The sequence below is a fragment of the Triturus cristatus genome, chromosome 4_2, assembly GCF_964204655.1.
Source record: "Triturus cristatus chromosome 4_2, aTriCri1.1, whole genome shotgun sequence".
In the NCBI taxonomy this organism is placed as follows: Eukaryota; Metazoa; Chordata; class Amphibia; order Caudata; family Salamandridae; genus Triturus; species Triturus cristatus.
Genome location: NC_140586.1, coordinates 65,533,699 through 65,546,957, shown reverse-complemented (window position 1 = coordinate 65,546,957; position 13,259 = coordinate 65,533,699). Strand labels below are relative to the sequence as shown.

Below are 13,259 nucleotides of genomic sequence, written 5' to 3'. Positions count from 1 at the left end.
TGAGGGAAGTGCGAATTAATTACCTTCTTTTATGACTTTTGTAATTTTCACCATGTAGTTGTCATAGTTGCCTGACTTCTCTGTTCTGATAAGACTGGCCTTGAACACTGTAAAAAAGGAGAAAAATCATTACTGATCCAGGCCTTTCCATTTATCCTGGACCAGCTAAGGGGCAGAGCTGGGCAAAGGATTCATGAATATAGTGGGAAAAAGATTAATGAATATGATATGAGAAGTGCTTCTGGTTGTAGATACATTTGAAAATATGCTCTAATTGCTTCAGGTCCCTGCTGCTTAAATTGTTTGAAATGAACCTTTATTTTGCAGTTCTTACATTTATAGAGAAACTTTAAAGCCCACACCAGTTTTCTCAAACATTTTATTAACATTACCTAAGTTTTCTTCAGGAACCGAGTTTGACAGAATACGGACCCCTTTGCCTCCATTTTGAATTTTACTAAATTGATTGAATATGTTTGGAATTGGCTTGATCTGGCTTCATCAGGCAATCCCTAATGCCATTTTCTTCTAACAGATTTGAGAAGCCCTAGCCAAGTCTAAAATTACACTAGTGGTGGGCGGAACTCACAGAGTCCTACACCGCAGGAATTCTGCTGCGTAACATAAAAGCTCTGTGAGATTCCGTAGAGTTCCGCCCACCTTAAAGTAACAAAACTCAAGCCCTGAAAATGTCACGCAAATGTTCAAATGGTGTAAGTACTCGATAAACGGCTGAAATCGCTAGTGCACACCCCTCCTTAAGCCACAAGATGGCAGAGTTTGCATACAATTGTATTGTTTTGGCCATCATTATAACCGAGTATGTATGTTACTCAGACCTCATGCTCAATGGGTTTTCTTTGACACAAGTAGGGCCCATGGACGTCATTTGAGGCTAGTTAGGGGTGCATCTGTGACCTCTAACTTGCTTCCTGCTACTCATGGCACCTCCTTTGCAACCCCTGGCCTCAAGGGAGGCTAAAGATTTGGACCCTCTGAGGCCTGGGGTCGCAAATGTAGTGCCAGGAGTAGTAGGCAGCAAGCTTGAGTTTGCAGCTGCGACCCCTACATAGCCCCAAATAAAATTACATCCATGATATGGCCCTTGTCTCCAACCTCAACCCGCCATGTAGACAGACACACCCATCATCTGTGCCAATCTGTTAATGACCATTGTCCACGCTTTCAATAAACTTGGAATGCAAACAAACAACAGAGTTCCTGCCCGCATTCTACCTTCTTACTGCTGGGCCAATATCAGCTTTCTAAAGATGGTGCTAACTACATAATATATTTTTCTGACGGTGTTTTTCTCATGTGAATGTGTCCCCCGGGGGAAGTAAGGTCAGCAGACCAGTCTTCCCCCGGGGTATCCGCGCGAGACAGAGGACAGGGCTGAGTTATAGGGGTTGGGTTAGGGGTGGGGTCTTAGTTGATGTTTAAAGAGGGCAGGGGAGGAGTTGTCAGCCTCTTCCTGCCCTCAGTGCCGCGAGGGAAGGATCAGTTAGAGTTAGTTGATAGTTGAGCTTAGGTCTAGGTCCAACTTGTTGGTTGTGGCGATTTTGCTGCGAGCGGAGGAGAGGTCGGGAGCTGTTGCGGTGAGGGACGTTCTACCGGCAGAGAGAATGGCAGCACCAGACGCGGAGGCTGTCCGCACTGCGGACTCAGGGCCGCGGGGGGAGAGCGGATCTCCTGTGGCCCGGGTGTGCTAGACAAGGCGTGGGTCGGAATGACCCGCACGCCTCGAGCGGCATCTGCCGGGGTTGCTGCAGCGGTGGTGGCGTGCCAGGAAGAGGCCCCACCAACGCGTAGAGGTATGTCTGGGCGGGGCCGGGGCCAGGGGTCAAGTGAGCCAGGGAATTGTGGGGGATGGCGTAAGAGCCTGCCCCTGCAAGGAGACGCGGTCGTTGCGGCTGAGCTTTGGGGCCCGGGGAGGGGCGGGAGCACGCCTACTCATCATCGCGCTGCTGAGGCGACGGCCTCAGTGGCGAGGCAGGGGGATTTTCTGTTCTTTGCCCCACAAAGTCAGGGGAGGGTGCTCGGTGTTGGCGCACAGGAGGGGGAGGTGGGGTGAAGAAGGTTCTGATCAAGAAGAGGGCGCTGCGGTGGATTCCAAGCTTGTCCTCTCGGGAGGGGATTCTGAGGAGGAGGGGGAGGTGTCCAGGTCGGGGGTGCCCCTTGATTTAACCAGGGATGGTGCTTGGGTAGCCACTCGTACAGGAGGGGCCGGGGACATGGGCAAGGCCAGTGCCAAGCTAAAGCGGGGGGATGGTGCCAGGGACGGGGCACCTGGCACTTCTGGGGCCGGGGGTCCTGCTGCCCAAACCCCCCTGCCCACATTGCCTAGGTGGGAAGGGATGTTGTTAGAGGAGAGGATACGCGACCAACGTCGCATTATCCAAGAGACAGAAGTGAGGTGGCAGGCTTTATGTGCAGCAAGGAAGGTGGGTTACGGGGGTGAAGGCAGGGGCCCCCTCCCCTTTTGCATTGGAGAGTGCAGGTCCTGGGGGCAGCCGAAGGGCCACGGGGCCTGAGGTAAATGGGTCTGAGTGGATGAAGGGGGGTCCATGGCAGGAATATGGATGGCCACGATGGCTCAGAGACCTGGCGGCACTGGGGTCCCCTCAGGTTCTAACAGCCTGGGGGGGCACAAGCCGGTGGTGGAAGCTGGCAGAGGCATGGGTGGGCCGGCGGGGTGCAAAACGGCCCCTGGACGCCGGGTTGAAGCAGTAGGGGGGTCCGCAGTGGCCTGCCCTCCATCGCGGGAGTGGGCATCAGTGGCGTCTGAGTGTGATTTTGTGCCTGGTGTGAAAGGGAAAGGTATGAAGAGACTGGTGCAAGACGTGTTGGAGCTGCCAGTTGAGGATGCGTAAGAGGAACACCTGGATTATGATGAAGAGAGTGACGATTTGGAAGAGAGTGAAGTGCGTGACGGCAGTGAATGGGGGAGGTCTCAGGTGGCAACGGGAAAGTTTGGTGTCTTGCAGACCACACAAGCCAGCAACGTCGGGACCAAGAAGGCGACCCAGAAACCATCGGATGCGCGGAGAAAGGAACGGGAAGTGCCCACGAATTTATCAGGTGAGAGGGCCTGGTGGGTAGCATGGGATGCGGGTGCTAAAGGCGATTGGAAAAAAGCCAGCCGGTTGGTGGGTGTGGGGGAGGGGTCCGTGAGGGACCTGGGAGCACCTGCTAATGTGGCAGTGGAGCATGTAAGTGGTGACAAGCGCATGGTAGGCCTACAGACAGACAGCACTGACGGCCAGGATGGCAAGGAGGACAAGGGTGATGAGAAACACAGAAAGAAGCTTCCCTATATAGGATTGGCGATGGCGCTAGGGTCGCATTTGTCTGAGAAAACCAAGTCCCGGATTTGGAAACATGAGTATGTGGATGTTTTCAAACTATTACATAGGGAGATACAGGCCAAGGAGGGATCTAAGGAAGAGGAATGGAAATTGACGAGGCGGCCGCGGGTGCCTGTGAACATGGAGAATTGGACGTCAGCCTTTTTGATTTACACAAGCATTTATTGTGAGAAGCATTTGGACCGTGCTATCGCATTGTTGAAATACATGGATATCATCCGAAAAGCGCAGATGCATTTCGGGGGGTTTGCTTTACTTAGCTATGATGAAGAATTTAGGGCCAGGATCAGTACTAACCCTGATAAGCCTTGGGGGGAGGTAGATCAGGAGCTTTGGATGCAGTGGATGTCCTCCACGCAGTCATCAGCGTCCACGCACATGGCCAGTGGCTTGCCAGTCACTTATCGGTCTTTTCAGTCCTGTCCCGCCCAGGCTGGGGCGGGGGGGCAGAGCTCATACTCCGGAACGAGGGGGCAGAGTAGTTACTCGGGGTCTTCAGGCCAGCCCCCCAAGCCCACAGCGAGTAATACCGGTGCTTGTTGGAACTTCAACAAAGGTTTCTGCACGCGGAATCCCTGCAAATTTAAGCATGAGTGCTCTAAGTGTGGCGGACGCCACCTTCTTACACAATGTTTCACGTTGGCCATACCTTCCGGACAGTGGCGAATTACCAAAGGTAGGGGGCAAGCTGGGCCTAAAGGCTCCTACACCGGTTAGGGTGGAGGCCATGGGTCCCTGGCTCTCCCAATATCCTGACAGGGAAGCCGCGCTGAGGATTCACTGGGGTTTCACGGAGGGTTTTCGGGTGGGTTATCAGGGCCCCCGGGAGCAGAGATGGGCAGAGAATTTGAGGTCTACCAAAGAATTGCTGAGCATTGTGACAGCGAAGCTGAGGAAGAAGGTGGCAGAAGGCAGGATAGTTGGCCCTTTTGACCACTGGCATGTTCCTGACCTGATCATATCACCTTTGGGAGTGATGATACATCATTTGTCTTGGCCCGAAGGGTGGTCTGTGAATGATTTTAATGCTGACGAAGATTCTAGGGTCTTGTATGCTTCAGTGGACGATGCGATCAGTTTGGTGCGGGCATGCCTGCAGGGCGCAGAATTGGCCAAGTGTGACATCAAGTCGGCTTTTTGCCTGTTGCCCATACACCCGGCGGATTTCTCGTAGTTAGGAATGCAGTTTGAGGGTGCCATCTTTGTGGACAAGCTCCTGCCCATGGGATGTGCCATCTCTTGTGCGTTGTTTGAGGCTTTCAGCTCCTTTTTGCAGTGGGCTTACACAGACAGGTGTGGTCCACGTGAGGTCTCTCATTACTTGGATGATTTTCTGTTTGTCGGAAGAGAGCAGTCTGGTGAGTGTGAGAAAGCGCTGGAACAGTTTCAGCTGATGGCACAGGAACTCGGGGTTCCATTGGCTCTGGAGAAAACTGCTGGGCCTTGCTGCAGTTAGACGTTCTTGGGCATTGAATTGGATTTGGTTGTGTGGCTGGCCAGTTTACCAGAACAGAAGGTGGCAGACATGTAGGCGTTCTTGCTGGACGTGCTTGGGGAGAGGAAGATTGACTTGCGATCGGTGCAGCGACTCCTGGGTTTTCGGAACTTTGCGTGCCGGGTGGTGCGTGCATGGAGGACTTTCTGCAGACGCCTCGGCATGGCCATGTCAGGGGTGGTACTCCCACATCACAGGGTTCGGATCTCGGTGGGGGTCAGGGCAGACCTTCAGATGTGGCAGATGTTTCTGTCAGATTTCAATGGATTATCTTTGGATTTTGTGGATGACAAGGTGGTCTGGCAGTTGCAACTTTTCTCTGATGCCACCGGGGCTTCCAGTTTTGGGATTTTCTTGGACGGGGGGTGGTGCGCGGAGCTGTGGCCGGTACACTGGATGGAGCAGGGCAGGAGTATTGCTTTCCTAGAATTTGTTTCACTGCTGGTCGCTTTAGAAGTGTGGGGAGCAGAGTTCAGGGACAGGTACGTATTGTTTCATGTGGACAACAGGACTGTGGTGGATTTGGTTAACAACCAAAAGGCGAAAGATCTGCGAGTGCTGCGCTTGCTGCGAAGATTTATGTTGCAATGCTTGTGTCTAAATGCGATGTTTCATGCACAGCATGTTCCCGGTGCAAGCAATGACGTTGCGGATGCATTGTCTCGTTTGCAGTGGCAGCGTTTCAGGCGCCTGGCACCAGGAGCGGATGCTTGCAAGACCGAGGTGCCGGAGGGCATCTGGCCTGGGGGGGAGTGAGGGTGTTGGGACTTGTCGAGAAATCCATAGCTGAATCTACAAGGCGTACATACAGATTGGCATGGTCTGAATTTGGAGCGTTTCTGGGATGGACCAGTAAAACGTGGCGCATGTCACGGCAGGACTGTGAACAGGGAGTTCTTCATATTGTTTTGGATTGCATTGACAGGGGGTTGTCGCAGACGACGATTGGGGGCAAACTGGCAGGAATTTCTTTTTACAGCTCGTTGTACATGGGGTTTGACCCGGCCAAGAGTGAGTTTTTGAGCAGGATGCTGAAAGGCTGGGGGCGGGAGCGGAGTGAAGGGGGAGGGGGCGAGGGGCCTAGGGAGGCAATTACATTTGAGCTTTTGGAGGGACTGTTGGCGGAGTTGCCGCACTGTTGTTATGATGAACATGAGGTTGCGTTGTTCCGTTTATGTACGGTATGGATGTTTTTGGGGCCTTTTGGGTGTCTGAGTTGTTGGCTGCGAGAGGGAAAGAGGGGAGAGTGTATGAGGACTTGCGATTGGAGGGGACGCGTCTGGGTATTTGGTTGGGTCGTTCAAAAACGGACCAAGTAGGTCGAGCAAGTGGGTCTGGCTGAACGAGACAGGTTGTGGGGGGGCGTGCCCAGTGGGGAAGTGGAAAGGGTTTTGTCAGCATGCATGGAGTTGATCTGGTTCGATTTTCTGTCATGATTCTCGGAAGCGAGTGACAGCGTATCAATTGCTGGCGGTGTTGCAAATGGCGTTGAGACGTTTGGGCAAGGATCCTGCGAGGTATGGTACACATTATTTTCGCATTGGCACAGCGACGGTGGCGGTGCGTTTGAGGTGGTCTTGGGATAGGATACGGCAAATTGGGAGGTGGAGATCTCGTTGCTGCGAGCGCTATGTGCGAACATGAGTCCGATAGACCAGTGATGGATTTTGGTGTTATGTTGCAGGACAGGTTGTATTAACATTTGTTTTTCTTTGTAGGTTGCGTTGGGGGCCCGGGAGCCAAGATGGTCACCTGGATTGTCGGCCACTCGTTTGTACATTGGGCTTCGAAGTATGCAGACAGGCAGGTATACGGTCGTAGCCTGAGCCTGCGCAGCAGCCACCAGGAGGTGCATTGGTGGGAGAAGAGCGGGATGCGCTGGGGAGCACTTTTGCCCTGGCTAATGAAGAAAGTGGCACAGAGAGGCTGCCCGGACATGTTGGTCATTCACCCGGGGAAAAATGACTTTCTATAACAGTCTGGTGTGTCCCTGCTGCATTTGATGCAATGCGATTTGGAGGCAATAAAGAGCAATCTTGCAGGCGCATTTATTGTTTGGACAGAGTTTGTGCTGAGGAGAGTATGGAGTTGGGCACTGCAGCCAGCTGCGATTGAAAAGGCGCGAAGGAAATTGAATCGTGCAATGAGGGTCTTTTGTGGGAAGTTAGGCATCAAAGTGATTGCACATGTGGGTTTGCGGCTGGAAGAGCCACTCCTTTTCCGCAATGATGGTGTGCACATTTTGCACATTGATAACGCATATTACATGATGGAATTGAGGGATTTCATCACTAAGCTCTTGAACGAGTCCATTTGGTGCGGCCGGGATTGAGGGCGAAAGCTGCACCGCACATTTGGGGTGGGGCAGGGAACCGCCCTACAGGGGTTCTCTGGTTGGCAGACTGGGGAGGGGTGGGGAGTCTATGACGGGCATACTCACCCCCTCGGGGTGGGGGATACAGGTGCATGATGGTAGTGCGGGATGCAAGAGTGCGATGGCGGGAGATGCTGGAGGAGGTTGAAAGAGAAGTGTGGAAGTGAATGGAAGAAGGGAGGAGATCGCTGAGTGAAGCGGGAGAGAATAACTGGAGTGTGGGAATGGATGATGGATGAAAGACATGACGTTTTAGGGGGTTGTTGATAAGTTATTGATGTTTGGTTAAATTGTTTGTTGTCAACCCTTACGATAACATCAGCGCGGAGTGGTTATTGCGCGATTCTGTGCCATGGTTCCCTAGAGGCGTGATTCCCTTATTGAGAGAGCTGTTTAAAAAAGCTAAAACACACCGAACATTTACGCCATTGGAGGGAAAGCTGTCCTCCTCTGCAATCAGCACAGTTTATGGTGAACAAGAATTATGCGGCAGAATACCATGGCCTCTAGAAGCTGCATCAAGCTGTCCTGTTATTGTTAGAAATTAAGTCAGAGGGTTAGGATGCAGTCACGGAGATCTGCACGCCATGCACTGAGTAGCCTTCTCTGATGGTGACAGGGGCCACTGGACCTATAAAATGATAGGTCCAGTGGCGTAACACAGGCCCCCACAACCCCTGCAGTGTGGAGGGGCCCCCAAGCTCCAGGGAGCCACCTCACTATAGAACCCTGGCCGGAGAGCTCCCAATTCAGTCCAGAGGGGGGCCCTCCACGTAGCTTGCAGGAGGGCCACCTCAAGTTTCGTTACGCCAGTGGATAGGTCCAGGACACTGGAGCCTCTCTCCCACCCCTGCCTCCCCCCAGGGTGCTGCCTGATTGTGAGCTATAAAGTAAACATTGCAATGAGAACGAGCTGCCAAAAAATTCGCACTTTTCGCCAAGTAAATCCTCTACTCATGAAGCATTGCAGCCAAAACCTACCACAGTATTTCTGTGACGCTCCTTGCAAAAGGCTCAAAGCTGCAGCAGGTCAAAACGAACAAACCCAAAGTATTCCAAGCATATCTCTGCTCTGTGCCATAGTGAGTGTGCCATCATAAGAAAGGACTTATAACTTCAACAGCAGCGAAAACTATGTCAACTCTCTCGAGCTGTGATTTAAAAAAATAGCAACTTACCTAAGGTGATCGATCACATGGACAATAATTTTCATGCACAGTCTGTTATTGCGTTTTGGATGAACGTCTTCTGTCCCACATATAAAGCAAACCACGTTCAGGATGGGTAGTACCCAGGTGCTCCCAACCAATCTCACCGGAGAAAAACATTGTCTGGTAGTAGAGGGAAGTGTGAAGATGATGGATTAGTTTTCCAAACTTTTATCTTGTGATTGTCTAGAACAGTTCTTGTTTTTCTTGTGCCCAAGTGAAATATTGCAGCTTCAGTTTGGCAGGAAGGAACATTAAATGGTTATATATTGGCTGGTGTTCGGAAGAGTTAAGTTTTTATACCCAGTGCTGAATTTTGGCTAAATGTCCTTACCTTCTGTTAGTGGGCGCATGTAGTTGATTTTTAAATGGGTGACTCTGACTGTTTCATTGAACTTGCATCCGATGTTGGGATCTATGGTTGGATGATGATTGTATGATATCTCTATACATGTTTTCTTACTGCACATACCTATCCGTAACTACCGCTAACTTTTCCAAGTGACAGGAAGTGCAATGATATGTCCTGCTATGTCTATGCTGACTAGAAAAGAGACTCCACGTTTGCTATATATTTATCAGGGGTGGGCACATGCTGTAAACTCCGCCATGTGGTGGTAGGTGGGGTTTTTGTCACACTCCGTGCTCCAAGTGGGGAGCAGAGTGGCAAAACTCTGCAGACTCCACCGGCAGAGCGGAGTTTACCGCCCACGCCTAATGTACACCTGGAATCTCCCTACAAGAGCACATAGACATGATCCTGTACTTGACCCTCCTTGCAGGTTCAACCACAAACATTTAACTTCACCCCTCCTGTTATTTAATTTGTGTTAGCATTAGGACTATGTGCACTTTACCTCTGTTAACCAAGTGCTAAAGAGCTTGTTCTTTCTCCTTTAAACATGGAAAAATTGTTATACACCCACTTGGCATATTTAATTTACTTACAAGTCCCTAGTAAAGTGGTACTAAATTTACAGAGTGGCTGTAAATTAAAAGCTACTAGTGGACCTGTAGCACCTATTGAGCCACCCACTTAAGTAGCCCTCTAAAACATGTCTCAAGTATGCCATTGCAGCCAATTCGACCTGGCAAAATAAACTTTTTGCTAGGCCTAAACCTCTCTTTAATGCATACAATTCACCCCTGTGGTAGGCCCTAAACAGCACACAGGGCAGGGTGCACTGTATTTAAAATGTTAGACATGCACTTTTAAGTGTTACATGGTCTGGTAGTAAATTATTATTTCACTGCTGTGAAGTCTACCTTTCCCATAGGATAACATTGGGTTGCCTTATTACAGATAATAGGTGCTAACTGTTCTCTGGGAGCAAATAGAAATGTCATGTTTGGTCTCAAAATAATTGTAATTTAAAACCCTCTTGAATGGTTGGATTTTAAGTCACCATTTCGAAAATTTCACTTTTAGAAAGTTTGCATTTTGGTGTCCTAACCATTTGTTGCCTGCAGCATGTGTCCTAGGTCACATGACTCTGATCACCATGGTAGTTGGCCTTTCTGTATTTTTCCCAGACAGTGAGACAAAGGGGGACTAGTTGTTGGCAGGATCCTGCCAGGATGTGTGGGGTGGAGCTTTTCCCTACCCTAATTAAATTTCAAAGGAGCTGCATCTACATACCCACAAAGAACTCAACTTAGACCTCTTGGAACCAGGGAAGGAAAAGGGGGAAGTTTCCAGAAACATGATGTAGGAAGGCTTAGATATTTCTCCCACTTCAAAAGCTGGCACCAGGTATACTTATTGGACACTTAGATCAACTCTTCAGTTCACTACAGGAACTGTCAAGGACCCCAGAAGGACTGTATTGTGCTGTAGAGGACTGCCCTGCTGCTTGAGTCAAACTTTTCACTTCAGAGGACTACACTGCTGCTACTAGTGTACTGCCCTGCTGCTTGAAGCCTGTCTTGCTGCTTGATCCAAGAACTAACAGAGGGACTTTAAGGGCTAGTTGGCTAGCCTTCTGTTTTGAGCAACATGGACATAAAAAGCTTCAACAACTTTGAACGTACACCTGGACCCTGTCTGAAGTGAGTCTAGCCTTTCAAGTGGTACCTACCCACTCAAGGGCACTTGGAAATGACAGTAAAGGTGCCCAAACAGCTAAAAACTCGCATTTGGGACTTAAAAAAGTTTCCACTAAAAAGAGGTTTGAGAACCAACAGAAGACCTGGATCTAACTGCTCGCCGATCCGCCTGAGGTGTAACAAGCAGTCTAACTTCGTGGTGGCTCCCGCAAATCCTGTTCAGTCCCTTCTCTTTGGTAGGGTCCTCAAACTCGTGGAGACCTTGTCAGCTAGAGCATGCAGCTTCCTCCAGCTGGAGATTTTCACCTTCCAAAAATGTGGCAAAGCCAAAATGAAGAACGTTTCACTACGACATCATTCAGTTGTTCCCTGACTACTACACCTCCTCCTCGAATACCTCCAGCTGACTTGCCCCATGGAACTTCAAATCTATTCTAGTTCCAAAGTTAAGCCTAGACTGAGCCCAATCCACCTTGATTATCTGAACTACGCTCTATCACGATCAGCCATAACTTTTTACTTTGCCCTGGTCTTACACAAGTAGATACCCATGGTTGGCTCTTTGATTTTTTAGGCACTAGTTTACACTAAAATCTAAAAACTAAATTCATGATTCTAGTTCTACCGATTTGTTTTTTGTTTTTTGTTTTTCTGTATTACATTTGTCTCTGTTTTTCTAGAAAGGTATGGATTTTTCCTGTGTTGTGTTTTCACTTTATTAGTGGTTGTGTGCTGCATAAATACTTGATATGTTGCCTCTAAGTTAAGCCTGACTTTTTTGTACCAAGCTACCAGAAGGTTAAGCACAGAATAATTTAGTGACTTTTGTGATTCGGATCACGGATTGTGGTTTCTGCTTGAGAAGAGTTCTCACCCCCCTCAACCAATAACCCGATTTCGTACACCGGGAAATGTGATTATCCATTGATACAACATAACTTAATATATACATTCCTTAATATGTGCATAATCTGCTCATTGGCCATGTTTCTGAAATCCTGGCATGATGCAAATTTTTCACTCATTTTCAATCAATAAAGAAAAGGTGTATGATTCCTAACAATTGTAGCACATATAGGCCAATTTATCTGCCTAATGATCATAGCTCACGTACTTGCAAAATGTGCTCCTTTATTAGTTTATAAAGACTTGAAAGACTTATGCCTAGGGAGCATCTCGCTGATGTCACTAGTATGCCGGTATATGTGGTACATGTTAATGGCCTCATCACAACTTGAAAAACAGATGGTCATCGCTGAAGAGGCATTTAACCTTGATTTTGCTTCTTTGGTAAGGTTAATTGTACAATGCTATCATAGCAGTGATAAACATAGGTGAGGTTTCAACCAATTAGTCTCAGTATACTGAGACACAAGGCAGGGGTATCCTCTCTCCTCTTTGATATTTGGTATTTTGCTGGAGCCCTTTTCCTGGAGGTTTTATTGACCACTGCCTACTCCTACAATATCTTTTGCCCATTCACAAAGGAGAAGGGGCCCATTATGAACACCTTTCCATCTGCAAATGGGTGCCCTCTTTCTGCATGGTTGCCCCCACCTTTTGCTGAATTGCTGATGTACTTTGAGTGTGCCCTGGGCTCCTGCTAATCAGGTACCCAGGGCCTATGTTATTTCCCTAAAACTGCATTGAAGCCTAAACTCAATTGGCATCTCTGGCCATAGGTCAGCCCCTGGTAAATGGTACCACAAGTACGCAGGGCACTGTGACCAGAAACGGACTCTAAGGGCTGCAGCACTTATTGTGCCACCCTTAGAGGTCCTGTACCCTGACACTCACACACTGTCTTTGCAGGCTGCTTGTCTTGGTGCAGAACAAAGTGAAGAGTCGACATGGCACCCATCCCTGTGCGCCATGCCTACAAATCACTGCCCTGGCATAGGTCAGTCACCCCTCTAGCTGGGTGCACTATACCAGTGGTGAGGGTACAGGTGCATAAGCCCTGTACCCCTACAGTGTCTAAGTCCATTCTTAGACATTGTAAGTGCAATGCTGCCATTAACAGTATATCGTGCTGGGAGGTTGTCATTACGAACTCCATAGCACCATAATGGCTACCCTGAAAACTGAGAAGTTTGGCATCAAACTTCTCAGCACATTAAACCCACCCTGATGCCAGTGTGGGATTTAATGAAAAATGCACACAGAGGGCATCTTAGAGATGCCCCTGAAAACTAACCCACCACTAGTGTCCAGGCTCAGTGGCTGCTTTCGACTGCCACCACCAGACATGTTTCTGGACCCCTGGGTTGAGAGCCTGCTGCTCTCTGGGGCCGGAAACAATGCACATCCTGGGACGAGGTGCCAAGCCTCCTCCCCCAGGATGGGTAGGATTCACGAAGGGGAAGCTTCAAAGGCTTGCCGCCTTTGTGAGCTTCCTCAGGCCTATTGCTGCTTTCAGCAACTGGTCTCCACTGGTTCTGACCCCCATTTTGAACGGGAGAACCGGCGTGAAAAGCAAATGAGGAAGAGAGGTGTACCCACCGTTGCCAACTCCACCCCTCAGGTGGAGGAGACAAGGTGAAGCCCAACTCTTACTCCACACCATCTTGAAGGTGGGGGACTCAGCCAACCAGGGACAGGCACATGCCCCCCTCCCACTGGAGGGTGGTATAATAGGGATGTACCCACCCCAGGGAAGGGACCCATTGGTCCCAGCCTTTTACCTACCTGTAACACCCCTTAATCTAGTATTTAGGGGCACCCCTGGACCTTTCTTCCTCCGATCCAGGCAAGAAACAAGAAGAAAA

General features: G+C 49.6%; 1 protein-coding gene across 2 annotated transcripts in view; it reads right to left on the bottom strand.

Moving 5' to 3' along the window:
* Window positions 1-13,259, bottom strand: part of LOC146832982 (complement C3-like) — a 1,287,425-nt gene that overhangs the window by 95,529 nt on the left and 1,178,637 nt on the right. For both annotated transcript variants that reach the window (XM_085600525.1, XM_085600526.1), the window contains exon 39: window positions 24-107. In XM_085600525.1, the coding sequence (XP_085456651.1) occupies window positions 24-107 (84 nt within the window). The remainder of the gene's footprint in view (window positions 1-23; window positions 108-13,259) is intronic.